The sequence below is a fragment of the Coregonus lavaretus genome (assembly GCF_964263955.1).
Source record: "Coregonus lavaretus genome assembly, contig: HAP1_SCAFFOLD_3310, whole genome shotgun sequence".
NCBI classification, from domain to species: Eukaryota; Metazoa; Chordata; class Actinopteri; order Salmoniformes; family Salmonidae; genus Coregonus; species Coregonus lavaretus.
Genome location: NW_028157265.1, coordinates 39,027 through 65,000, shown reverse-complemented (window position 1 = coordinate 65,000; position 25,974 = coordinate 39,027). Strand labels below are relative to the sequence as shown.

At 45.7% G+C, this 25,974-nt stretch overlaps 1 protein-coding gene across 4 annotated transcripts; it reads left to right on the top strand.

Moving 5' to 3' along the window:
* The first annotated feature begins 568 nt into the window (after positions 1-568).
* On the top strand, positions 569-25,923 carry LOC311125599 (telomeric repeat-binding factor 2-like). Of its 4 annotated transcripts, none has more exons than XM_084199626.1 (13): positions 569-803; positions 3,351-3,446; positions 4,341-4,471; positions 4,762-4,848; positions 8,385-8,525; positions 8,809-8,942; positions 12,260-12,469; positions 13,827-14,013; positions 14,270-14,451; positions 19,702-19,929; positions 20,095-20,177; positions 20,272-20,321; positions 25,275-25,923. In XM_084199626.1, exons 1-13 carry the CDS (start codon positions 656-658, stop codon positions 25,431-25,433), a joined length of 1,836 nt encoding a protein of 611 aa, XP_084055752.1. In that variant the 5' UTR covers positions 569-655; the 3' UTR covers positions 25,434-25,923. The 4 variants fall into 4 exon arrangements, with proteins under 4 accessions (XP_084055752.1, XP_084055750.1, XP_084055751.1 ...); XM_084199624.1 differs by lacking the exon at positions 20,272-20,321 and adding an exon at positions 20,650-20,699 and having other exon boundaries at positions 640-803; XM_084199625.1 differs by lacking the exon at positions 20,272-20,321 and adding an exon at positions 20,590-20,639 and having other exon boundaries at positions 640-803.
* Positions 25,924-25,974: the final 51 nt, after the last annotated feature.

Sequence of the window (25,974 nt, the reverse complement as noted above, 5' to 3'; positions counted from 1 at the left end):
TAACTTGTCTAAAATAAATAAATAAATAATAATAAAAAAAACTATCATGGACTTAAGAGGACATAATTATGCCTTTTCTGTGATAAAGAATGGGAAACTATTATACAAATTTGTTATGAGTGTGACTGTGAAGTTATTTTGGAGTGAGTTAAGTATTTCAATGTTTTATTTCATTAATAAGACCCATGTATTTACACTGAAAGATGTAATATGTTATTAAAATGAAAGTAAAACATTTGAGCCGTAAATTTCTTGATTATCTCTGGTAAAGGTTATATACACAAAAACAAATATTTGAAAAATCCGACCCCAAATGCTATATATTTTTTACTTTAAATCCAATGTTTTAATAACATCTCTAGAATTAGTCAATAAAAAAATAAAAAATAATAAACGATTCTAAATGAAGTGGTTATCCCACTGGCTATCATAAGGTGAATGCTCCAATTTGTAAATCGCTCTGGATAAGAGCGTCTGCTAAATGACGTAAATGTAAAATGTAAATGACGGTATCCGGGATGACGCCATGACGTTATTGACGTGGCGTGAATGTGAGCGTAATGTGGATAGACGAAAGGTTTGACCGACCACCAACCAGCGCAGCGGATGACGAATACAGCAGATACATCTTACGGCTTTGTTTACGGCTTTGGAAATGGCGGCAAACGAAAACATGGACCCCGGACCCGATGTGGAATGTGTAGTTAATCGTTGGATGGTGGATTATTATATATCTGTGGCATTTGATACTTTTAGGAATGAACGGTATACTGATTTCTGTGAGATCAGAGACATCCTTCAATGTGAGTAACGTTAGCGTCTTCGCGAAAACCAATACAGGTTTCTGTACCGTCTCTGCCTAATAAGACAGTTTGTTTAGCTAGTTTAAACGTGTTTATACCACGTTAGCTAGCTCGATACGTTAGCTAACTGTGCGGTAACGTTGACTGTTCGCTAGACCAGTTGGTAGTACTAGTCTCGGAGATCCCTGATAAACAGTTTTTGTCCTAACGTTAGCTAGGTAAGGTTAGCATCACACAGTTGATTCAAATAACGTCAGTCAACTCAATACTATAAAGCGTTGATTATTTGAATCAGCTGTGTAGCGCTAGGACAACAACTAAACCAGTTCGTTTGTAGGGGAACGACACGTTTTCCCAAAAAATAAATTTTTTCCCCACTGTACATATTACCTCAACTACCTCGTACCTCTGCACATTGACTTGTTTGGTCCGTTCGGTGGGTGTAGCGGGTTTGGCATGAAGCAGTGGCTGACGTCTGTAAAGGCAAGCTGTGCATTTTGAACCCACAACCCGTCTCCGTTTTTCAACTGGTCGTTCAGTACATCACCGTTTCTGTTAATTGAACGTTGTGTTATGTACTGAACGCAGCCCAGGACCGAGTTTAGTTACACTCATCCAGACTAGCTACCTCTGGAAAAGCCTGCTTATGGTTTCCGTGGGTTACATTTGCAGACGTTTTGCTCCATGTGAACTACAATTCAAACCGGTTTTCGAAACATATGCAGATTATGTCCCTTATCTTTCATATCAGCGAGAAATAATATTTTAAATACAAAAAAATATTAACTTTAGCAGTTTTGCACAGATCCACAATCTGTGAGTGCCTCCAGTTGACGAACTACACTTCCTCCCCAGTGAAAGGCTCTGCGTGGTCAATCGGAGGTCTGAAGTGGCAGTACAATAATTACTGCAATGCAGCCTCCACAGACTTCAGGGCTTTCATACTCCTTCCGTTTAGCGGAGCAGAGCTGTTGTCAAAGAAGTGAGTTTGTGTTCATACAGGACGTACCGCCCCCAACCTACCGTCAGCCAATCATGTCAATGCGGAGCAATGCGGAGCCCTCCAGATTGTTCCAACATTTGAGAGGCGCACGGCGATGCGGTACGGAGCTAGATTTGGCCTCTGCATGCTTCCGGAGGCACCGCAATTGCGTCACACCTTCCATACGAAGGTCCGACCACATTTCGGATCAAGAATAAATTGGCTTTACGCTTACACACAGGTGTTCGGAATACGCTAGATGTCTCGTCAAATCTAAATCCAATTGTATTGGTCACATGCCGAATACAACTGGTGTAGACTTTAACGTGAAATGCTTGCTTACGAGCCCATTCCCAACAATGCAGAGTTAAAAAGTAAGAAAAATATGTCGAGGAAAAAACAAGGAAATAGTAACACAATAAAATAACAATAACGAGGCTATATACAAGGAGTACCAGTACCGAGTCAATGTGCAGGGGTACGGGGTGGTTGAGGTAATATGTATATGTAGGTAGGGGTAAAAGAGACTAGTCAATCAGGATAGATAATAAACAGAGTAGCAGCAGTGTTGGTAGTTGAGGTAATATGTACATGTAGGTAGGGGTAAAAGTGACTAGACAATAGGATAGATAATAAACAGAGTAGCAGCAGTGTTGGTAGTTGAGGTAATATGTACATAATAATATAATAATAATAATATAATATGCCATTTAGCAGACGCTTTTATCCAAAGCGACTTACAGTCATGTGTGCATACATTTTTGTGTATGGGTGGTCCCGGGGATCGAACCCACTACCCTGGCGTTACAAGCGCCGTGCTCTACCAGCTGAGCTACAGAGGACCACATGTAGGTAGGGGTAAAAGTGACTAGTCAATCAGGATAGATAATAAACAGAGTAGCAGCAGTGTTGGTAGTTGAGGTAATATGTACATGTAGGTAGGGGTAAAAGAGACTAGGCAATCAGGATAGATAATAAACAGAGTAGCAGCAGCGTATGTGTGTGTGTTGGATTGTCAGTGTAGTGAGTGTGTGGGTAGAGCCCAGTGAGTGTGCATAGAGCTAGTGCAAGAGAGTCAGCGCAAAATAAAATAAAGGGGGTCAATGTAAATAGTCCAGGTGGCCATTTGATTAACTGTTCAGCAGTCTTATGGCTTAGGGGTAGAAGCTGTTCAGGAGCCTTTTGGTCATGCAGTAGAAGAGAGAACAGTCTATGACTTGGGTGGCTGAAGTCTTTGACAGTCATTAGCACAGGTGGCTGCCTATGTCTTCTATAAACATGGAGAAATGGCCGTGTGGGAACACCAACCCTATAAAGGTGTGTAGTAATTTAACCTATTTATTTATTTATTTATTTATAATTTCTCACTGATCTGAAAGATACGTTCCTTATGTTTCCAAAACCACAAGCGATGAGTGTTTTTATTTAGAGCAAGAGTCGGGGGGGGTTGGGCTCTTCACAAAACTTCCTCGGTCAGAAGATACTTTCGTCAAAATGCGCTAAAGCAGTTAGCCCCATTTAATAGACGCTAGCTAACACATTATCCAACAACATCCTCTTTTCAGGTCATCTGGTTCGGCCGTTGGAAGCCAACGATGCCATGCCGAAGAAGATTCGAGCAATACAGTTCCTCACCAGGATAAATGATGGTGACAAACTCGGTGAGAATTTTGAGCTAAACTTTAAGTAACTTGCTAGCTAGCTAGCTAGCTAGGTAACAACACTAGCTAGGTAACAACACTAGCTAGGTAACAACACTAGCTAGGTAACAACACTAGCTAGGTAACAACACTAGCTAGGTAACAACACTAGCTAGGTAACAACACTAGCTACGTAACAACACTAGCTAGGTAACAACACTAGCTAGGTAACAACACTAGCTAGGTAACAACACTAGCTAGGTAACAACACTAGCTAGGTAACAAGGTAACAACACTAGCTACGTAACAACACTAGCTAGGTAACAACGCTAGCTAGGTAACAACGCTAGCTAGGTAACAACACTAGCTAGGTAACAACACTAGCTACGTAACAACTCTAGCTACGTAACAACACAACACTAGCTAGGTAACAACACTAGCTAGGTAACAACACTAGCTAGGTAACAACACTAGCTAGGTAACAACACTAGCTACGTAACAACACTAGCTACGTAACAACTCTAGCTACGTAACAACACTAGCTACGTAACAACGCTAGCTAGGTAACAACGCTAGCTAGGTAACAACACTAGCTAGGTAACAACACTAGCTAGGTAACAACGCTAGCTAGGTAACAACGCTAGCTAGGTAACAACACTAGCTAGGTAACGGTATGAACTAATATTCATTCCCATGTTGAAAATCAGAGACACCTGAAATGTGACCCCAGGTGCCACAATCTGCTGTTCCCTATAGCTAGCTAGCTAGCTAGCTAGCTAGCTGTGTCTTTGAAATCAAGTCTAAGATCACTGACACAGTTGATCTCTTGCCGTCCACAGACTGATCACTGACACAGTTGATCTCTTGCCGTCCACAGACTGATCACTAACACAGTTGATCTCTTGCCGTCCACAGACTTCTCGTTTGAATCTCAGGAGTTCCTCACTCCGCTGGAGTCTGCTATGAGTGTATTGGACAGCATCAGCGAGGAGTTGACAGTTCCCCAGAAAGACCTGGAGCGAGTACACAAGTCTATCAGAGAGATGGTGAGATCTGGCCCCACTGTGTATAATCATTGAATGGTCCCCTGTTGAAACCCTAAACACTGTTGTGATTTTTCATGTCATCCCTGTCCAACATTATACGATGGGCTTCTGAGTGGCTATAGAGGGAGGACACAGTGTACTGTGGTCAATGACATTCTGCGTTATACTGAATTGCACAACTATTTGCCCATTCATGTCTTCCCCTTGTCATTCTGTTGTGATTGTCTTTTGCCGCGTTGTGCATTCTTACATCAGTCTTGCATTCAACCTTGTTTTGTTTTGCTCTGTAGTTGGTGATGGTGTGCATTAAGAACAAAGCGTTTGACAAAGCCAAGGAGGTTTTGACGAAATACTTCCCAAAAGGCATGGTTGGAAAGGTGAGCTAACTGATAACTCCTAAAGAGATGATGGCAACTATACGAACAGGACATAGAGGCATTTAGACCCATCTGTCTTTTAACCCGAGGGACAGGACAGAGGCATTTAGACCCATCTGTCTTTTAACCCGAGGGACAGGACAGAGGCATTTAGACCCATCTGTCTTTTAACCCGAGGGACAGGACAGAGGCATTTAGACCCATCTGTCTTTTAACCTGAGGGACAGGACAAAGAGGCATTTAGACCCATCTGTCTTTTAACCCGAGGGACAGGACAGAGGCATTTAGACCCATCTGTCTTTTAACCTGAGGGACAGGACAGAGGCATTTAGACCCATCTGTCTTTTAACCCGAGGGACAGGACAGAGGCATTTAGACCCATCTGTCTTTTAACCCGAGGGACAGGACAGAGGCATTTAGACCCATCTGTCTTTTAACCTGAGGGACAGGACAAAGAGGCATTTAGACCCATCTGTCTTTTAACCCGAGGGACAGGACAGAGGCATTTAGACCCATCTGTCTTTTAACCTGAGGGACAGGACAGAGGCATTTAGACCCATCTGTCTTTTAACCTGAGGAACAGGACAGAGGCATTTAGACCCATCTGTCTTTTAACCTGAGGGACAGGACAAAGAGGCATTTAGACCCATCTGTCTTTTAACCCGAGGGACAGGACAGAGGCATTTAGACCCATCTGTCTTTTAACCCGAGGGACAGGACAGAGGCATTTAGACCCATCTGTCTTTTAACCCGAGGGACAGGACAGAGGCATTTAGACCCATCTGTCTTTTAACCTGAGGGACAGGACAGAGGCATTTAGACCCATCTGTCTTTTAACCTGAGGGACAGGACAGAGGCATTTAGACCCATCTGTCTTTTAACCGGAGGAACAGGACAGAGGCATTTAGACCCATCTGTCTTTTAACCCGAGGGACAGGACAGAGGCATTTAGACCCATCTGTCTTTTAACCCGAGGGACAGGACAGAGGCATTTAGACCCATCTGTCTTTTAACCCGAGGGACAGGACAGAGGCATTTAGACCCATCTGTCTTTTAACCCGAGGGACAGAGGCATTTAGACCCATCTGTCTATTAACCGGAGGAACAGGACAGAGGCATTTAGACCCATCTGTCTTTTAACCCGAGGGACAGGACAGAGGCATTTAGACCCATCTGTCTTTTAACCCGAGGGACAGGACAGAGGCATTTAGACCCATCTGTCTTTTAACCCGAGGGACAGGACAGAGGCATTTAGACCCATCTGTCTTTTAACCCGAGGGACAGGACAGAGGCATTTAGACCCATCTGTCTTTTAACCCGAGGGACAGGACAGACGCATTTAGACCCATCTGTCTTTTAACCCGAGGGACAGGACAGAGGCATTTAGACCCATCTGTCTTTCAACCTGAGGTCATCATGCATTTACACAAGTTATCATAACCCTTAGGAAATGAAGTGTGAGTCCCAAATGGCACCCTATTCCCTATATAATGCAATACTTTTGATCAGAGCCATGTGGGGGCCTGGTAAAGTAGTGCACTAGAGAATATAGTGCCATTTGGGACTCAGACAAATGCAGGGTAACGTCGTTAGAGGCTGATGCAGGGTAACGTCGTTAGAGGCTGATGCAGGGTAACGTCGTTAGAGGCTGATGCAGGGTAACGTCGTTAGAGGCTGGTGCAGGGTAACGTCGTTAGAGGCTGGTGCAGGGTAACGTCGTTAGAGGCTGATGCAGGGTAACGTCGTTAGAGGCTGGTGCAGGGTAATGTCGTTAGAGGATGGTGCAGGGTAACGTCGTCAGAGGCTAATGCAGGGTAACGTCGTTAGAGGCTGATGCAGGGTAACGTCGTTAGAGACTGATGCAGGGTAACGTCGTTAGAGGCTAATGCAGGGTAACGTCGTTAGAGGCTGGTGCAGGGTAACGTCGTTAGAGGCTGATGCAGGGTAACGTCGTTAGAGGCTAATGCAGGGTAACGTCGTTAGAGGCTGATGCAGGGTAACGTCGTTAGAGGCTAATGCAGGGTAACGTCGTTAGAGGCTAATGCAGGGTAACGTCGTTAGAGGCTGATGCAGGGTAACGTCGTTAGAGGCTAATGCAGGGTAACGTCGTTAGAGGCTGATGCAGGGTAACGTCGTTAGAGGCTAATGCAGGGTAACGTCGTTAGAGGCTAATGCAGGGTAACGTCGTTAGAGGCTGATGCAGGGTAACGTCGTTAGAGGCTGATGCAGGGTAACGTCGTCAGAGGCTGGGTAACGTCGTCAGAGGCTGATGCAGGGTAACGTCGTCAGAGGCTGATGCAGGGTAACGTCGTTAGAGGCTGGGTAACGTCGTCAGAGGCTGATGCAGGGTAACGTCGTCAGAGGCTGATGCAGGGTAACGTCGTTAGAGGCTGGGTAACGTCGTCAGAGGCTGATGCAGGGTAACGTCGTCAGAGGCTGATGCAGGGTAACATCGTTAGAGGCTGATGCAGGGTAACGTCGTTAGAGGCTGATGCAGGGTAATGTCGTTAGAGGATGGTGCAGGGTAACGTCGTCAGAGGCTAATGCAGGGTAACGTCGTTAGAGGCTGATGCAGGGTAACGTCGTTAGAGGCTGATGCAGGGTAACGTCGTTAGAGGCTGGTGCAGGGTAACGTCGTTAGAGGCTGATGCAGGGTAACGTCGTTAGAGGCTGATGCAGGGTAACGTCGTCAGAGGCTGGTGCAGGGTAACGTCGTTAGAGGCTAATGCAGGGTAACGTCGTTAGAGGCTGGTGCAGGGTAACGTCGTCAGAGGCTGATGCAGGGTAACGTCGTCAGAGGCTGGGTAACGTCGTTAGAGGCTGGTGCAGGGTAACGTCGTTAGAGGCTGGTGCAGGGTAACGTCGTTAGAGGCTGATGCAGGGTAACGTCGTTAGAGGCTGATGCAGGGTAACGTCGTTAGAGGCTGATGCAGGGTAACGTCGTTAGAGGCTGATGCAGGGTAACGTCGTTAGAGGCTGATGCAGGGTAACGTCGTTAGAGGCTGATGCAGGGTAACGTCGTTAGAGGCTGATGCAGGGTAACGTCGTTAGAGGCTGGGTAACGTCGTTAGAGGCTGGTGCAGGGTAACGTCGTTAGAGGCTGGTGCAGGGTAACGTCGTTAGAGGCTGATGCAGGGTAACGTCGTTAGAGGCTGATGCAGGGTAACGTCGTCAGAGGCTGGGTAACGTCGTTAGAGGCTGGTGCAGGGTAACGTCGTTAGAGGCTGGTGCAGGGTAACGTCGTTAGAGGCTGATGCAGGGTAACGTCGTTAGAGGCTGATGCAGGGTAACGTCGTTAGAGGCTGATGCAGGGTAACGTCGTTAGAGGCTGATGCAGGGTAACGTCGTTAGAGGCTGGTGCAGGGTAACGTCGTTAGAGGCTGATGCAGGGTAACGTCGTTAGAGGCTGATGCAGGGTAACGTCGTTAGAGGCTGATGCAGGGTAACGTCGTTAGAGGCTGGTGCAGGGTAACGTCGTTAGAGGCTAATGCAGGGTAACGTCGTTAGAGGCTAATGCAGGGTAATGTGTCCTCCAGAAAGCGATCTTCCTGGGGCTGGTCAACAAGAGGAGCAGTGAGCATTCAGTCCTGCAGCAGGTCACCTACCAGCAGTTTAAACAAGAGATGCTGCAGTTCTGTGAAAGCCTGTTCACCTACTCTCCTCCTTTCCTGTGCAGGGTATGTATGTATTGTATTCCCTCAGGGACACTCTGGCTGCGACCCCAATGGCACCCCTTTCCCTATATAGGGTATTGCTTTTGACCAGGGTCAATAGGGGGGCCGTTGGGGACACAGCTTCTAAATACATGCTGAGGAACATGTTGTTTTAACTGTTTGGGCTGATGTCTCAGTACTTATTCAGTTGTACTGTATCTAACTAAAGACACACTGGGAGCTCTCTGTCTCCCAGAACCCACTGCTCCTAACCCGAACTGAGGAGATCTGTCTGTGTGAATACCAGGCTGCCAGACAGCTGATGGTGAAGAGACAGGAGGCAGGACAGGATGCGGAGGAAGGACACTGTCCCTCAGTCCCTCAGCCAGAGGACCACCTTGGACCAGTAACACAGGACAACACATCCAGACACAAACCCAGGTAGCCTCATGGATCCAATGTCAATCAATCAAAGTAAATGTATTTTATAAAGCCCTTTTACCTCAGGTATTGTGATGACATGCTTTCCAGTTACCTAGCCTAGACTCCAAAGGTCATTGGGTCCCACCACCACAGTGTGTGGAGATGCAGGGAGCTTCAACAGTATTGGGACAGTGACACCATTGTTTGTTTTGGCTCTGTACTAGTTGGATGCATTTGCCGATACTCCCAATACCGTTTGGAGCTCAATGTAGTCGACCACTTGATTTTGAATACTTTAAATTAAAGTACAACCTTCATAACGCTCTTCCTTCAAGTAATCACCAATCTGTGTGTTCAGATGTTTGCCATCGTATGGCTGTGATCCAGTACAACCGTGTCAGACGACACGATGCCGTTCATTAGTATTGGAACACCTGGGTCGTGTTCATTAGGCACCAAATGGAAGAACACTGACTGAAACACGGAGGGACTGTTTGGACTTGTCCAATAAGAAACGCTCGGTTTTGTTTTCCGTTGCATAAGATTTTCCTCTGGTGTGCCCTAATGAATATGACCCTATCTTGATCTCTCCCTCCAGTCCTCTGTCTAAACTGCCTGACTCTGTCCCTCCAGTCCTCTGTCTAAATTGCCTGACTCTGTCCCTCCAGTCCTCTGTCTAAACTACCTGACTCTGTCCATCCAGTCCTCTGTCTAAACTACCTGACTCTCTCCCTCCAGTCCTCCCTGTCTAAACTACCTGACTCTCTCCCTCCAGTCCTCCCTGTCTAAACTACCTGGCTCTGTCCCTCCAGTCCTCTGTCTAAACTACCTGACTCTGTCCCTCCAGTCCTCTGTCTAAACTACCTGGCTCTGTCCCTCCAGTCCTCTGTCTAAACTACCTGACTCTGTCCCTCCAGTCCTCCCTGTCTAAACTACCTGGCTCTGTCCCTCCAGTCCTCTGTCTAAACAGCCTGACTCTGTCCCTCCAGTCCTCTGTCTAAACTGCCTGACTCTGTCCCTCCAATCCTCTGTCTAAACAGCCTTGCCTCTGTCCCTCCAGTCCTCTGTCTAAACAGCCTGACTCTGTCCCTCCAGTCCTCTGTCTAAACTACCTGGCTCTGTCCCTCCAGTCCTCTGTCTAAACAGCCTGACTCTGTCCCTCCAGTCCTCTGTCTAAACTACCTGACTCTGTCCCTCCAGTCCTCTGTCTAAACAGCCTGACTCTGTCCCTCCAGTCCTCTGTCTAAACAGCCTGACTCTGTCCCTCCAGTCCTCTGTCTAAACAGCCTGACTCTGTCCCTCCAGTCCTCTGTCTAAACAGCCTGACTCTGTCCCTCCAGTCCTCTGTCTAAACAGCCTGACTCTGTCCCTCCAGTCCTCTGTCTAAACAGCCTGACTCTGTCCCTCCAGTCCTCTGTCTAAACTACCTGACTCTGTCCCTCCAGTCCTCTGTCTAAACAGCCTGACTCTGTCCCTCCAGTCCTCTGTCTAAACTACCTGACTCTGTCCCTCCAGTCCTCTGTCTAAACAGCCTGACTCTGTCCATCCAGTCCTCTGTCTAAACAGCCTGACTCTGTCCCTCCAGTCCTCTGTCTAAACAGCCTGACTCTGTCCCTCCAGTCCTCTGTCTAAACTACCTGACTCTGTCCCTCCAGTCCTCTGTCTAAACAGCCTGACTCTGTCCCTCCAGTCCTCTGTCTAAACAGCCTGACTCTGTCCCTCCAGTCCTCTGTCTAAACAGCCTGACTCTGTCCATCCAGTCCTCTGTCTAAACAGCCTGACTCTGTCCCTCCAGTCCTCTGTCTAAACTACCTGACTCTGTCCCTCCAGTCCTCTGTCTAAACAGCCTGACTCTGTCCCTCCAGTCCTCTGTCTAAACAGCCTGACTCTGTCCCTCCAGTCCTCTGTCTAAACAGCCTGACTCTGTCCCTCCAGTCCTCTGTCTAAACAGCCTGACTCTGTCCCTCCAGTCCTCTGTCTAAACAGCCTGACTCTGTCCCTCCAGTCCTCTGTCTAAACTACCTGACTCTGTCCCTCCAGTCCTCTGTCTAAACAGCCTGACTCTGTCCCTCCAGTCCTCTGTCTAAACAGCCTGACTCTGTCCCTCCAGTCCTCTGTCTAAACAGCCTGACTCTGTCCCTCCAGTCCTCTGTCTAAACAGCCTGACTCTGTCCCTCCAGTCCTCTGTCTAAACAGCCTGACTCTGTCCCTCCAGTCCTCTGTCTTAACAGCCTGACTCTGTCCCTCCAGTCCTCTGTCTAAACAGCCTGACTCTGTCCCTCCAGTCCTCTGTCTAAACAGCCTGACTCTGTCCCTCCAGTCCTCTGTCTTAACAGCCTGACTCTGTCCCTCCAGTCCTCTGTCTAAACTGCCTGACTCTGTCCCTCCAGTCCTCTGTCTAAACTACCTGACTCTGTCCCTCCAGTCCTCTGTCTAAACTACCTGACTCTGTCCCTCCAGTCCTCTGTCTAAACAGCCTGACTCTGTCCCTCCAGTCCTCTGTCTAAACAGCCTGACTCTGTCCCTCCAGTCCTCTGTCTAAACAGCCTGACTCTGTCCCTCCAGTCCTCTGTCTAAACAGCCTGACTCTGTCCCTCCAGTCCTCTGTCTAAACTGCCTGACTCTGTCCCTCCAGTCCTCTGTCTAAACTACCTGGCTCTGTCCCTCCAGTCCTCTGTCTAAACTACCTGACTCTGTCCATCCAGTCCTCTGTCTAAACAGCCTGACTCTGTCCCTCCAGTCCTCTGTCTTAACAGCCTGACTCTGTCCCTCCAGTCCTCTGTCTAAACTGCCTGACTCTGTCCCTCCAGTCCTCTGTCTAAACTACCTGACTCTGTCCCTCCAGTCCTCTGTCTAAACTGCCTGACTCTGTCCCTCCAGTCCTCTGTCTAAACTGCCTGACTCTGTCCCTCCAGTCCTCTGTCTAAACTACCTGACTCTGTCCCTCCAGTCCTCTGTCTAAACTGCCTGGCTCTGTCCCTCCAGTCCTCTGTCTAAACAGCCTGACTCTGTCCCTCCAGTCCTCTGTCTAAACAGCCTGACTCTGTCCATCCAGTCCTCTGTCTAAACAGCCTGACTCTGTCCCTCCAGTCCTCTGTCTAAACAGCCTGACTCTGTCCCTCCAGTCCTCTGTCTAAACAGCCTGACTCTGTCCCTCCAGTCCTCTGTCTAAACAGCCTGACTCTGTCCCTCCAGTCCTCTGTCTAAACTGCCTGACTCTGTCCCTCCAGTCCTCTGTCTAAACTGCCTGACTCTGTCCCTCCAGTCCTCTGTCTAAACTGCCTGACTCTGTCCCTCCAGTCCTCTGTCTAAACTGCCTGACTCTGTTCCTCCAGTCCTCCCAGTGCACCCCCTGGTGGCGTCCTGCTGACCCGCAGCCGGCTGAAGGCCGTTTATACAGCCCTGGCCGAGGAGCTGAGGGAGCCCATGACCTTTGCCGAGCTGGAGGAGGTGGTGGAAAGGGAGGTGATGGAGGAGAACGCAGGAAAACGAGATGCTGTTGTGGACCAAGAGGAACCCGTCCTGCATCTCTCCGGAAGCCCCAGGTTGTCAATCATATCACTACCCTGCTGCTTCCTGTCCTATGGTAGCCTGGTTACCAGTCATATCACTACCCTGCTGCTTCCTGTCCTATGGTAGCCTGGTTACCAGTCATATCACTACCCTGCTGCTTCCTGTCCTATGGTAGCCTGGTTACCAGTCATATCACTACCCTGCTGCTTCCTGTCCTGTGGTAGCCTGGTTACCAGTCATATCACTACCCTGCTGCTTCCTGTCCTATGGTAGCCTGGTTACCAGTCATATCACTACCCTGCTGCTTCCTGTCCTATGGTAGCCTGGTTACCAGTCATATCACTACCCTGCTGCTTCCTGTCCTATGGTAGCCTGGTTACCAGTCATATCACTACCCTGCTGCTTCCTGTCCTATGGTAGCCTGGTTACCAGTCCTATCACTACCCTGCTGCTTCCTGTCCTATGGTAGCCTGGTTACCAGTCATATCACCACCCTGCTGCTTCCTGTCCTATGGTAGCCTGGTTACCAGTCATATCACTACCCTGCTGCTTCCTGTCCTATGGTAGCCTGGTTACCAGTCATATCACTACCCTGCTGCTTCCTGTCCTATGGTAGCCTGGTTACCAGTCCTATCACTACCCTGCTGCTTCCTGTCCTATGGTAGCCTGGTTACCAGTCATATCACTACGCTGCTGCTTCCTGTCCTATGGTAGCCTGGTTACCAGTCATATCACTACGCTGCTGCTTCCTGTCCTATGGTAGCCTGGTTACCAGTCATATCACTACCCTGCTGCTTCCTGTCCTATGGTAGCCTGGTTACCAGTCATATCACTACCCTGCTGCTTCCTGTCCTATGGTAGCCTGGTTACCAGTCATATCACTACCCTGCTGCTTCCTGTCCTATGGTAGCCTGGTTACCAGTCATATCACTACCCTGCTGCTTCCTGTCCTATGGTAGCCTGGTTACCAGTCATATCACTACCCTGCTGCTTCCTGTCCTATGGTAGCCTGGTTACCAGTCATATCACTACGCTGCTGCTTCCTGTCCTATGGTAGCCTGGTTACCAGTCATATCACTACCCTGCTGCTTCCTGTCCTATGGTAGCCTGGTTACCATTCTGTTTAGTTAACATTCCACTCCTTGTCATGCCAATCATGTTTGGCATGACAAGGAGTGGGATGTTATCCCAAACAGTGTGTATTTCTTCAGGCTAGCCCTATGGACTTCTCTGCTCCCCAGATTGTATATAGTTTAATGTTGTTGTTGATGATGTTCCCCTTCCTCCTCTGTTTCTCTGCCTCTTGTTTGTCTTTGTTAAAGTGTGTTGTGAGGGACCCCTGTTAAATGTACTTTAACTGAATCTGCCTTCACCTGACTTGACCCCCAGGCAGGGCTCAGACGCTGTGCTGGAGCAGGATGTCCCTGGGTCCCAGAGAGACTCGGGCAGTCCAATGGAGGCCTCCCCTGCTGACCTGGCACCCCCAGCAGATCTGGCACCAGAGACAGGCCCACAGTGGAAGAGCAGAGGCTGGCCTTACACCATAGCCAGGCTGGTTATGGAGCCAGACAGCCAGGTAAGACGAGAGAGTGAAGCAACAGGGTTGAGGTTTTAATGCAAATGAGTTGTTAAATCACTTGGTGGATTGATAATGGTGAGGGAAGTGAGCAGGAGGGATAAGGCTTTAATGGAGTAATTCAACTCATGGCTTGAATTTGAATTAACTTCTTGAATTACCTCATCTTCTAACCCTGGTGTACAGGATTCATGACCTCATCTTCTAACCCTGGTGTACAGGATTCATGACCTCATCTTCTAACCCTGGTGTACAGGATTCTACGGCCTCTCTAGAGCAGCCTGTAGATGAGAGGGAGGAGCCGTTAGCTGAGAGGGAGGAATCGGTATCCAACGGGGAGGAGTCAGTCAGCCGGGCGGACCCACTAAGCCCCGCCTCCACCTGCAGCCCACCCACACGGAAGTATCGCAAACGACGAGCCAGAGAGAGAACCAAAGAGTAAGTCAAGAACAAGAAAACAACGTCCAATCCCGGAGCTCGAGTAAATGACATCACTAAGCTAAGTCAGGACATGGAAATGGATTCTATCGTAGTCCATGTGGGTTTTAATGACATTATGAAGGGCAGCTCTGAACAGTTGAAACTGGATTTTAAAGAACTGATTGACTCTCTGCTAGACACTAACAGAATATCCATCATATCTGGCCCTGTGCCCGCTCTGAATCGTTGCATTGAACGCTTTAGCAGGATTCTTGCTCTTCACAATTGGCTACGTGATTATTGCAGCTCAATGGGTGTAACTTTTGTTGACAATTTCAATCCCTTTTGGAAACAAAACACGTTTTATAAGGAGGATGGGATCCACCCAAATCATTTGGGTTCCTGGATCCTTTCGCAGCATTATAAGGCTGCGTAGAGACAATGACTTATCAATGACCCAAGCCCAGCTCAGCTAATCCCTACCATTGTGACACAGAGTTGTCAAAATTGTCAAAGGCGCACAATTGGCCCGGCGTCGTCCAGGGTAGGGGAGGGAATGGCCGGCAGGGATGTAGCTCAGTTGGTAGAGCATGGCGTTTGCAACACCAGGGGTTGTGGGTTTGATTCCCAGCACTCACTAACTGTAAGTCGCTCTGGATAAGAGCGTCTGCTAAATGACTAACATGTAAAATGTAAGAAACAAGGTTCATGAAATCACTTAGATAATACCTTTGAGGATACAGTGGTAGCAATGCAAGGTTATAACATTTACAGAAAATACAGAAATGCCAATGGTGGAGGTGTTGCTGTTTATATTCAGAACCACATTCCTGTGAAGATTAGCGAGGATCTCATGTTAAATACTGTTGAAGTAATCTGGCTACAGGTTCATCTGCCTCACCTAAAGCCCATTCTGGTGGGAAGCTGCTATAGACCACCAAGTGCTAACAGTCAGTATCTGGATAATATGTGTGACATGTTTGGTTAAATCCCAGTGGATTGAGGGGAATTTAATAATTGTATGGTTGAGAGGGATGAGGCAAAAGGAATGGCAAATAAGTCTGGTTGCACAACCGATTGGCAAACGTACTGCAAATTGAGAAATTATGTGACTAAACTGAATAAAAAGAAGAAGAAACTACACTATGAAACAAAGATAAATGACACAAAGAATGAGAGTAAAAAGCTTTGGAGCACCTTCAATTACATTTTGGGGGAAAAGGCAAACTCAGCTCCATCATTCATTGAATCAGATGGCTCATTCATCACAAAACCCACTGATATTGCCAACTACTTTAATAATTTTTTCATTGGCAAAATTAGCAAATTTAGGCATGACATGCCAGCAACAATTGCTGACACTACACATCCAAGTATATCTGACAAAATTATGAAAGACAAGCATTGTAATTTTGAATTCTGTAAAGTGAGTGTGGAAGAGGTGAAACAATTACTGTTGTCTATTAACAATGACAAGCCAAAGGGGTCTGACAACTTGGATGGAAGATTACTGAGGATAATAGCGGACGATATTGCCACTCCTTTTTGTCATATTTTCAATTTACAGTGGGGGAAAAAAGTATTTAGTCAGCCACCAATTGTGCAAGTTCTCCCACTTAAAAAGATGAGAGAGGCCTGTAATTTTCATCATAGGTACACGTCAACTATGACAGACAAATTGAGAGAAAAAAATCCAGAAATTCACATTCTTTTTATTTGCAAATTATGGTGGAAAATAAGTATTTGGTCACCTACGAACAAGCAAGTTTTCTGGCTCTCACAGACCTGTAACTTCTTCTTTAAGAGGCTCCTCTGTCCTCCACCGTTACCTGTATTAATGGCAGCTGTTTAATAATAATAATAATAATATGCCATTTAGCAGACGCTTTTATCCAAAGCGACTTACAGTCGTGCGTGCATACATTTTTTTGTGTATGGGTGGTCCCGGGGTTCGAACCCACTACCTTGGCGTTACAAGCGCCGTGCTCTACCAGCTGAGCTACAGAGGACCACAGTTTGAACTTGTTATCAGTATAAAAGACACCTGTCCACAACCTCAAACAGTCACACTCCAAACTCCACTATGGCCAAGACCAAAGAGCTGTCAAAGGACACCAGAAACAAAATTGTAGACCTGCACCAGGCTGGGAAGACTGAATCTGCAATAGGTAAGCAGCTTGGTTTGAAGAAATCAACTGTGGGAGCAATTATTAGGAAATGGAAGACATACAAGACCACTGATAATCTCCCTCGATCTGGGGCTCCACGCAAGATCTCACCCCGTGGGGTCAAAATGATCACAAGAACGGTGAGCAAAAATCCCAGAACCACACGGGGGGACCTAGTGAATGACCTGCAGAGAGCTGGGACCAAAGTAACAAAGCCTACCATCAGTAACACACTACGCTGCCAGGGACTCAAATCCTGCAGTGCCAGACGTGTCCCCCTGCTTAAGCCAGTACATGTCCAGGCCCGTCTGAAGTTTGCTAGAGTGCATTTGGATGATCCAGAAGAGGATTGGGAGAATGTCATATGGTCAGATGAAACCAAAATATAACTTTTTGGTAAAAACTCAACTCGTCGTGTTTGGAGGACAAAGAATGCTGAGTTGCATCCAAAGAACACCATACCTACTGTGAAGCATGGGGGTGGAAACATCATGCTTTGGGGCTGTTTTTCTGCAAAGGGACCAGGACGACTGATTCGTGGAAAGGAAAGAATGATTGGGGCCATGTATCAAGAGATTTTGAGTGAAAACCTCCTTCCAATCAGCAAGGGCATTGAAGATGAAACGTGGCTGGGTCTTTCAGCATGACAATGATCCCAAACACACCGCCCGGGCAACGAAGGAGTGGCTTCGTAAGAAGCATTTCAAGGTCCTGGAAGGTCCTGGAGTGGCCTAGCCAGTCTCCAGATCTCAACCCCATAGAACATCTTTGGAGGGAGTTGAAAGTCCGTGTTGCCCAGCGACAGCCCCAAAACATCACTGCTCTAGAGGAGATCTGCATGGAGGAATGGGCCAAAATACCAGCAACAGTGTGTGAAAACCTTGTGAAGACTTACAGAAAACGTTTGACCTGTGTCATTGCCAACAAAGGGTATATAACAAAGTATTGAGAAACTTTTGTTATTGACCAAATACTTATTTTCCACCATAATTTGCAAATAAATTCATTAAAAATCCTACAATGTGATTTTCTGGATTTTTTTTCTCATTTTATAATAATCATTTTGTCTGTCATAGTTGACGTGTACCTATGATGAAAATTACAGGCCTCTCTCATCTTTTTAAGTGGGAGAACTTGACCAATTGGTGGCTGACTAAATACTTTTTTCCCCCACTGTAAGCCTACTAGAATGTGTGTGCCCCCAGGCTTGGAGGGAAGCAAAAGTCATTCCGCTACCTAAGAATAGTAAAGCCCCCTTTACTGGCTCAAATAGCCGACCAATCAGCCCGTTACCAACCCTTAGTAAACTATTGGAAAAAATGGTGTTTGACCAGATACAATGCTATTTTACAGTAAACAAATTGACAACAAACTTTCAGCACGCTTATAGGGAAGGACATTCAACAAGCACAGCACTTACACAAATGACTGATGATTGGCTGAGAGAAATTTATGATAAAAAGATTGTGGGGGCTGTTTTGTTAGACTTCAGTGAAGCTTTTGACATTATCGATCATAGTCTGCTGCTGGAAAAACATATGTGTTATGGCTTTACACCCCCTGCTATATTGTGGATAAAGAGTTACCTGTCTAACAGAACACAGAGGGTGTTCTTTAATTGAAGCCTCTCCAACATAATCCAGGTAGAATCAGGAATTCCCCAGGGAAGCTGTCTAGGCCCCTTACTTTTTTCAATCTTTACTATCGACATGTCACTGGCTTTGAGTAAAGCCAGTGTGTCTATATATGCAGATGACTCAACACTATACACGTCAGCTACTACAGCGACTGAAATGACTGCAACACTTAATAAAGAGTTGCAGTTAGTTTCAGAGTGGGTAACAAGGAATAAGTTAGTCCTAAATATTTCTAAAACTAAAAGCATTGAATTTGGGACAAATCATTCACTAAACCCTAAACTTAAACTAAATCTTGTAATAATGAATGTGGAAACTGAGCAAGTTGAGGTGACTAAACTGCTTGGAGTAACCCTGGATTGTAAACTGTTATGGTCAAAGCATATTGAAACAACAGTAGCTAAGATGGGGAGAAGTATGTCCATAATTAAGCGCTGCTCTACCTTCTTAACAACACTATCAACAAGGCAGGTCCTACAGGCCCTAGTTTGGTCACACCTGGACTACTGTTCAGTCGTGTGGTCAGGTGCCACAAAGAGGGACTTGGGAAAATTACAATTGGCTCAGAACAGGGCAGCACGGCTGGCCCTTAAAAGCACACGGAGAGCTAACATTAATGACATGCATGTCAGTCTCTCCTGGCTCAGAGTGGAAGAGAGATTGACTTCATCACTGCTTGTTTTTTTAAAGAGGTGTTGACAAGCTGAATGTACTGAGCTGTCTGTTTGGAATAATAGCACACAGCTCGGACACCCATGCATATCCCACAAGACATGCCACCAGAGGTCTCTTCACAGTCCCCAAGTCCAGAACAGACTATGGGAGGTGCACAGTACTACATAGAGCCATGACTACATGGAACTCTATTCCACATCAGGTCGCAGTTGTAAATGAGAACCTGTTCTCAACTGGCTTACCTGGTTAAATAAAGGTGAAATAAAATAAAAAAAGGTAACTCAGTCAGGCAGTAAAATGAGATTTAAAAAAACAGATAAAAATACACTTTATGGAACAGCGCGGACTGTGAAGAGACACAAGGCACACACAGCATTCGCAAACACATGCTAACACACGCTAACACACGCACTCTACACACACACACATTTTGATATTGTTAATTTGCTGTATTATTGATTTTGTATTGTAAATATATTATGGTAGAGTAGTGTGTAATAAGGTATTGTTTTATTGTATGTCAATTGTGGTTGGACCCCAGGAAGAGTAGCTGTTGCCTTGGCAGCCGCTAATGGGGATCCCTAATAAATACAAATACAAGGACGTCCCTGCATATAGTACTGCGTTAATGGCAGGGCCTTTTAACCAGCTCTCTTTGACTTTAACACATTCTTAATGAGGGACGATTAAGTGGTGACTAGTTTGACGAGGGTAGTGGAAGCTGACTGAAACGGAGAGGGAATAAGAAACGCCTGGCGTGCCCTAATGAATACGACCTCTGTCTCCAGGTCCTCGTCTGACCCCGAGGAGGATGTGTGTATTCTGGATGACACCCCTGAGCCCCCTGAGCATGAAGAACGTACCACCCGGTCCGTCTCCACCCCCCAGAGAGGCTCATCCAATCAGAGAAGCTCTTCACATAAGAGAAGCTCCACCCCTCAAAAAGGCTTCACTTCTCAAAGGAGCTCCACCCCTCAGAAGGAATCCACCAGTAAAAAGGGAACCGATCCGAAGTGGTATGTAGAGCTATATAGCTTCAGAATAGTTCTGTCTTCTCCACTGGGATATGATTCTAGGAGACATTTGGTTATGTATTTCAGGGATAAGGTAGAGGATGATGTTCAAATCACAGCTGATTTGACTTTCTCTCTCTCTCTTTATAATGGTGCTGTCATCTGCAGGAAGCAGCTATTCAGGGTTGCCAAGGAATCCAAGGATAGGTGGAGCGATGAAGATGATTTATTTGACTCCCCTCACAAAGACAGTAATTATGATGATCAACAGTTATGATTCAAAACTGTGTGGTGTTTTATTACTAGGGATTTTACTATGGAGTTCTAACCTATGTCTTTGTTTAGGTTCTGGAGAAAGCAACAGAACCAGTACCACTGGAGGTGGCAGGAAGAGGGTGAGTTTAGGTTCTGGAGGCAGAACCAGTACTACTGGAGGTGGCAGGAAGAGGGTGAGTTTAGGTTCTGGAGACAGAACCAGTACCACTGGAGGTGGCAGGAAGAGGGTGAGTTTAGGTTCTGGAGACAGCAACAGAACCAGTACTACTGGAGGTGGCAGGAAGAGGGTGAGTTTAGGTTCTGGAGGCAGCAACAGAACCAGTACTACTGGAGGTGGCAGGAAGAGGGTGAGTTTAGGTTCTGGAGACAGGAAGAGGGTGAGTTTAGGTTCTGGAGACAGCAACAGAACCAGTACCACTGGAGGTGGCAGGAAGAGGGTGAGTTTAGGTTCTGGAGACAGCAACAGAACCAGTACCACTGGAGGTGGCAGGAAGAGGGTGAGTTTAGGTTCTGGAGGCAGCAACAGAACCAGTACCACTGGAGGTGGCAGGAAGAGGGTGAGTTTAGGTTCTGGAGGCAGCAACAGAACCAGTACTACTGGAGGAGACAGGAAGAGGGTGAGTTTAGGTTCTGGAGGCAGAACCAGTACGACTGGAGGTGGCAGGAAGAGGGTGAGTTTAGGTTCTGGAGACAGGAAGAGGGTGAGTTTAGGTTCTGGAGACAGCAACAGAACCAGTACTACTGGAGGTGGCAGGAAGAGGGTGAGTTTAGGTTCTGGAGACAGGAAGAGGGTGAGTTTAGGTTCTGGAGACAGCACCAGTTTAGAAGATGGTGACATTCTGGAAATTATTCAGACCCCTTCCCCTTTATCCACAGTTTGTTACGTTACAGCCTTATTCTAAAATTGATTAAATTAATTGTAAAAAATCCTCATCAATCTACACACAATACCCCATAATGACAAAGCGAAAACAGGTTTTTAGAAATGTTTGCAAATTTATACAAAGTAAAAAACACAAATACCTTATTTACGTAAGTATTCAGACCCTTTGCTATGAGACTCAAAATTGAGCCATCCTTGAGATGTTTCTACAACTTGATTGGAGTCCACCTGGGGTAAATTCAATTGATTGGACATGATTTGGAAAGGCACACACCTGTCTATATAAGGTCCCACAGTTGACAGTGCATGTCAGAGCAAAACCAAGCCATGAGGTCGAAGGAATTGTCCGTAGAGCTCCGAGACAGGATTGTGTCGAGGCACAGATCTGAGGAAGGCTACCAAAAAATGTCTGCAGCATTGAAGGTCCCCAAGAACACAGTGGCCTCCATCATTCTTAAATGGAAGAAGTTTGGAACCACCAAGACTCTTCCTAGAGCTGGCCGCCCGGCCAAACTGAGCAATCGGGGGAGAAGGGCCTTGGTCAGGGAGGTGACCAAGAACCCGATGGTCACTCTGACAGAGCTCCTCTGTGGAGATGGGAGAACCTTCCAGAAGGACAACCATCTCTGCAGCACTCCACCAATCAGGCCTTTATGGTAGAGTGGCCAGACGGAAGCCACTCCTCAGTAAAAGGCACGACAGCCCTCTTGGAGTTTGCCAAAAGGCACCTAAAGACTCTCAGACCATGAGAAACAAGATTCTCTGGTCTGATGAAACCAAGATTGAACTCTTTGGCCTGAATGCCAAGCGTCACGTCTGGAGGAAACCTGGCACCATCCCTACGGGGAAGCATGTTGGTGGCAGCATCATGCTGTGGGGATGTTTTTCAGCGGCAGGGACTGGGAGACTAGTCAGGATCGAGGGAAAAGTGAACAGAGCAAAGTACAGAGAGATCCTTGATGAAAACCTGCTCCAGAGCGCTCAGGACCTCAGACTGGGGCGCAGGTTCACCTTCCAACAGGACAACAACTCTAAGCAGGCCAAGACAATGCAGGAGTGGCTTTGGGACAAGTCTCTGAATGTCCTTGAGTGGGCCCAGCCAGAGCCCGGACTTGAACCCAATCGAACATCTATGGAGAGACCTGAAAATAGCTGTGCAGCGACGCTCCCCATCCAACCTGACAGAGCTTGAGAGGATCTGCAGAGAAGAATGGGAGAAACTCCCCAAATACAGGTGTGCCAAGCTTGTAGCGTCATACCCAAGAAGACTCCAAGCTGTAATCGCTGCCAACGGTGCTTCAACAAAGTACTGTGTAAATCGTCTGAATACTTATGTAAATGTAAAATGTACGTTTTATATTTTGTATATATTTGCTAATAATTGTAAAAACTTGTTTTGGCTTCGTCATTATTGGGGTATTGTGTGTAGATTGATGAGGAAAAAAACAATTTAATCCATTTTAGAATAAGGCTGTAACGTAACAACATGTGGAAAATGTCAAGGGGTCTGAATACTTTCTGAATGCACTGTAGGTTTTTAAATGTTGATGGTTTCCTGGACACAGATTTAAGGCTAGTCCTGGACTAAACAGCAAACAACTCAATGGAGAATCAGGACTAGGCTTAATCTGTGTCCGGGAACCTCTACATAATGTAGACTGTTAACCCTAAGTGTTGTCCTCTACAGTGTGTATACTATGTTAACCCTAAGTGTTGTCCTCTACAGTGTGTATACTATGTTAACCCTAAGTGTTGTCCTCTACAGTGTGTATACTATGTTAACCCTAAGTGTTGTCCTCTACAGTGTGTATACTATGTTAACCCTAAGTGTTGTCCTCTACAGTGTGTATACTATGTTAACCCTAAGTGTTGTCCTCTACAGTGTGTATACTATGTTAACCCTAAGTGTTGTCCTCTACAGTGTGTATACTATGTTAACCCTAAGTGTTGTCCTCTACAGTGTGTATACTATGTTAACCCTAAGTGTTGTCCTCTACAGTGTGTATACTATGTTAACCCTAAGTGTTGTCCTCTACATAATGTATACTATGTTAACCCTAAGTGTTGTCCTCTACATAATGTATACTATGTTAACCCTAAGTGTTGTCCTCTACAGTGTGTATACTATGTTAACCCTAAGTGTTGTCCTCTACAGTGTTGTATACTATGTTAACCCTAAGTGTTGTCCTCTACATAATGTATACTATGTTAACCCTAAGTGTTGTCCTCTACATAATGTATACTATGTTAACCCTAAGTGTTGTCCTCTACAGTGTGTATACTATGTTAACCCTAAGTGTTGTCCTCTACAGTGTGTATACTATGTTAACCCTAAGTGTTGTCCTCTACAGTGTGTATACTATGTTAACCCTAAGTGTTGTCCTCTACATAATGTATACTATGTTAACCCTAAGTGTTGTCCTCTACAGTGTGTATACTATGTTAACCCTAAGTGTTGTCCTCTACAGTGTGTATACTATGTTAACCCTAAGTGTTGTCCTCTACAGTGTGTATACTATGTTAACCCTAAGTGTTGTCCTCTACAGTGTGTATACTATGTTAACCCTAAGTGTTGTCCTCTACATAATGTATACTATGTTAACCCTAAGTGTTGTCCTCTACAGTGTGTATACTATGTTAACCCTAAGTGTTGTCCTCTACATAATGTATACTATGTTAACCCTAAGTGTTGTCCTCTACAGTGTGTATACTATGTTAACCCTAAGTGTTGTCCTCTACAGTGTGTATACTATGTTAACCCTAAGTGTTGTCCTCTACATAATGTATACTATGTTAACCCTAAGTGTTTTCCTCTACAGTGTGTATACTATGTTAACCCTAAGTGTTGTCCTCTAGTGTGTATACTATGTTAACCCTAAGTGTTGTCCTCTACAGTGTGTGTACTATGTTAACCCTAAGTGTTGTCCTCTACAGTGTGTATACTATGTTAACCCTAAGTGTTGTCCTCTACAGTGTGTATACTATGTTAACCCTAAGTGTTGTCCTCTACAGTGTGTATACTATGTTAACCCTAAGTGTTGTCCTCTACAGTGTGTATACTATGTTAACCCTAAGTGTTGTCCTCTACAGTGTGTATACTATGTTAACCCTAAGTGTTGGCCTCTACAGTGTGTATACTATGTTAACCCTAAGTGTTGTCCTCTACAGTGTGTATACTATGTTAACCCTAAGTGTTGTCCTCTACAGTGTTGTATACTATGTTAACCCTAAGTGTTGTCCTCTACAGTGTGTATACTATGTTAACCCTAAGTGTTGTCCTCTACAGTGTGTATACTATGTTAACCCTAAGTGTTGTCCTCTACAGTGTGTATACTATGTTAACCCTAAGTGTTGTCCTCTACAGTGTTGTATACTATGTTAACCCTAAGTGTTGTCCTCTACAGTGTGTATACTATGTTAACCCTAAGTGTTGTCCTCTACAGTGTGTATACTATGTTAACCCTAAGTGTGGTCCTCTACATAATGTATACTATGTTAACCCTAAGTGTTGTCCTCTACAGTGTGTATACTATGTTAACCCTAAGTGTTGTCCTCTACAGTGTGTATACTATGTTAACCCTAAGTGTTGTCCTCTACATAATGTATACTATGTTAACCCTAAGTGTTGTCCTCTACAGTGTGTATACTATGTTAACCCTAAGTGTTGTCCTCTACAGTGTGTATACTATGTTAACCCTAAGTGTTGTCCTCTACAGTGTGTATACTATGTTAACCCTAAGTGTTGTCCTCTACAGTGTTGTATACTATGTTAACCCTAAGTGTTGTCCTCTACAGTGTGTATACTATGTTAACCCTAAGTGTTGTCCACTACAGTGTTGTATACTATGTTAACCCTAAGTGTTGTCCTCTACAGTGTGTATACTATGTTAACCCTAAGTGTTGTCCTCTACAGTGTGTATACTATGTTAACCCTAAGTGTTGTCCTCTACAGTGTGTATACTATGTTAACCCTAAGTGTTGTCCTCTACAGTGTGTATACTATGTTAACCCTAAGTGTTGTCCTCTACAGTGTGTATACTATGTTAACCCTAAGTGTTGTCCTCTACAGTGTGTATACTATGTTAACCCTAAGTGTTGTCCTCTACAGTGTGTATACTATGTTAACCCTAAGTGTTGTCCTCTACAGTGTGTATACTATACCTTGAGTGTTCTGTTGTCTCTACTGTAGATGTGGACAGCAGAGGAGACCGAGTGGGTGAAGGAGGGAGTGCGTCGCTATGGAGAGGGGAACTGGACCAGAGTACAGTCCTCTTTCCCCTTCGTCGGCCGAACATCCGTCAACATCAAGGATAGGTGGAGAACCATGAAGAAACTAAAGATGGTCTGAGGGCACCAAACAGAAGAACACTGGCTAAAACAGGGGAAGGACTATCTACTAACTTGTCCTATAAGAAATGCTCCTTTTTCGCTTTCAGTTGCAAAATGTTTTTCTACGGGGTGCAGTAATGAATTCGACCCGGGAGAGGGCCTCTGAGCTACGTAAGAGAAGAGAATGACGACATTATCCAGTTGAGAGAATGGATGCAGACTTTTAAACGTTTTCTTTCCACAAAATGTTGATTTTGTTAAATTAACATTTACCCCGCCGCACATCCATCAACGATGAGGACGGGTGGAGGACCATGAAGAAGCTAAAGATGGGCTGAGGGCCTTTGGACTAAGCGAGAGAGAATAGGTCGATTATCCAGCTAATCTAAATGGATGTTTTAGAAAGGTTCTAGAATATGTTCAATGTTGATTCTGCCTCTTTTTTTAACAGATTCTTGAAATAAGACAGACAGTCTTTCTTCGTAGAATAAAGACTTCTCTTATACTGACTGGCCTAATGTTTACCACAGGACTGGCAAGCTTACTGCATTGAGTTGTTA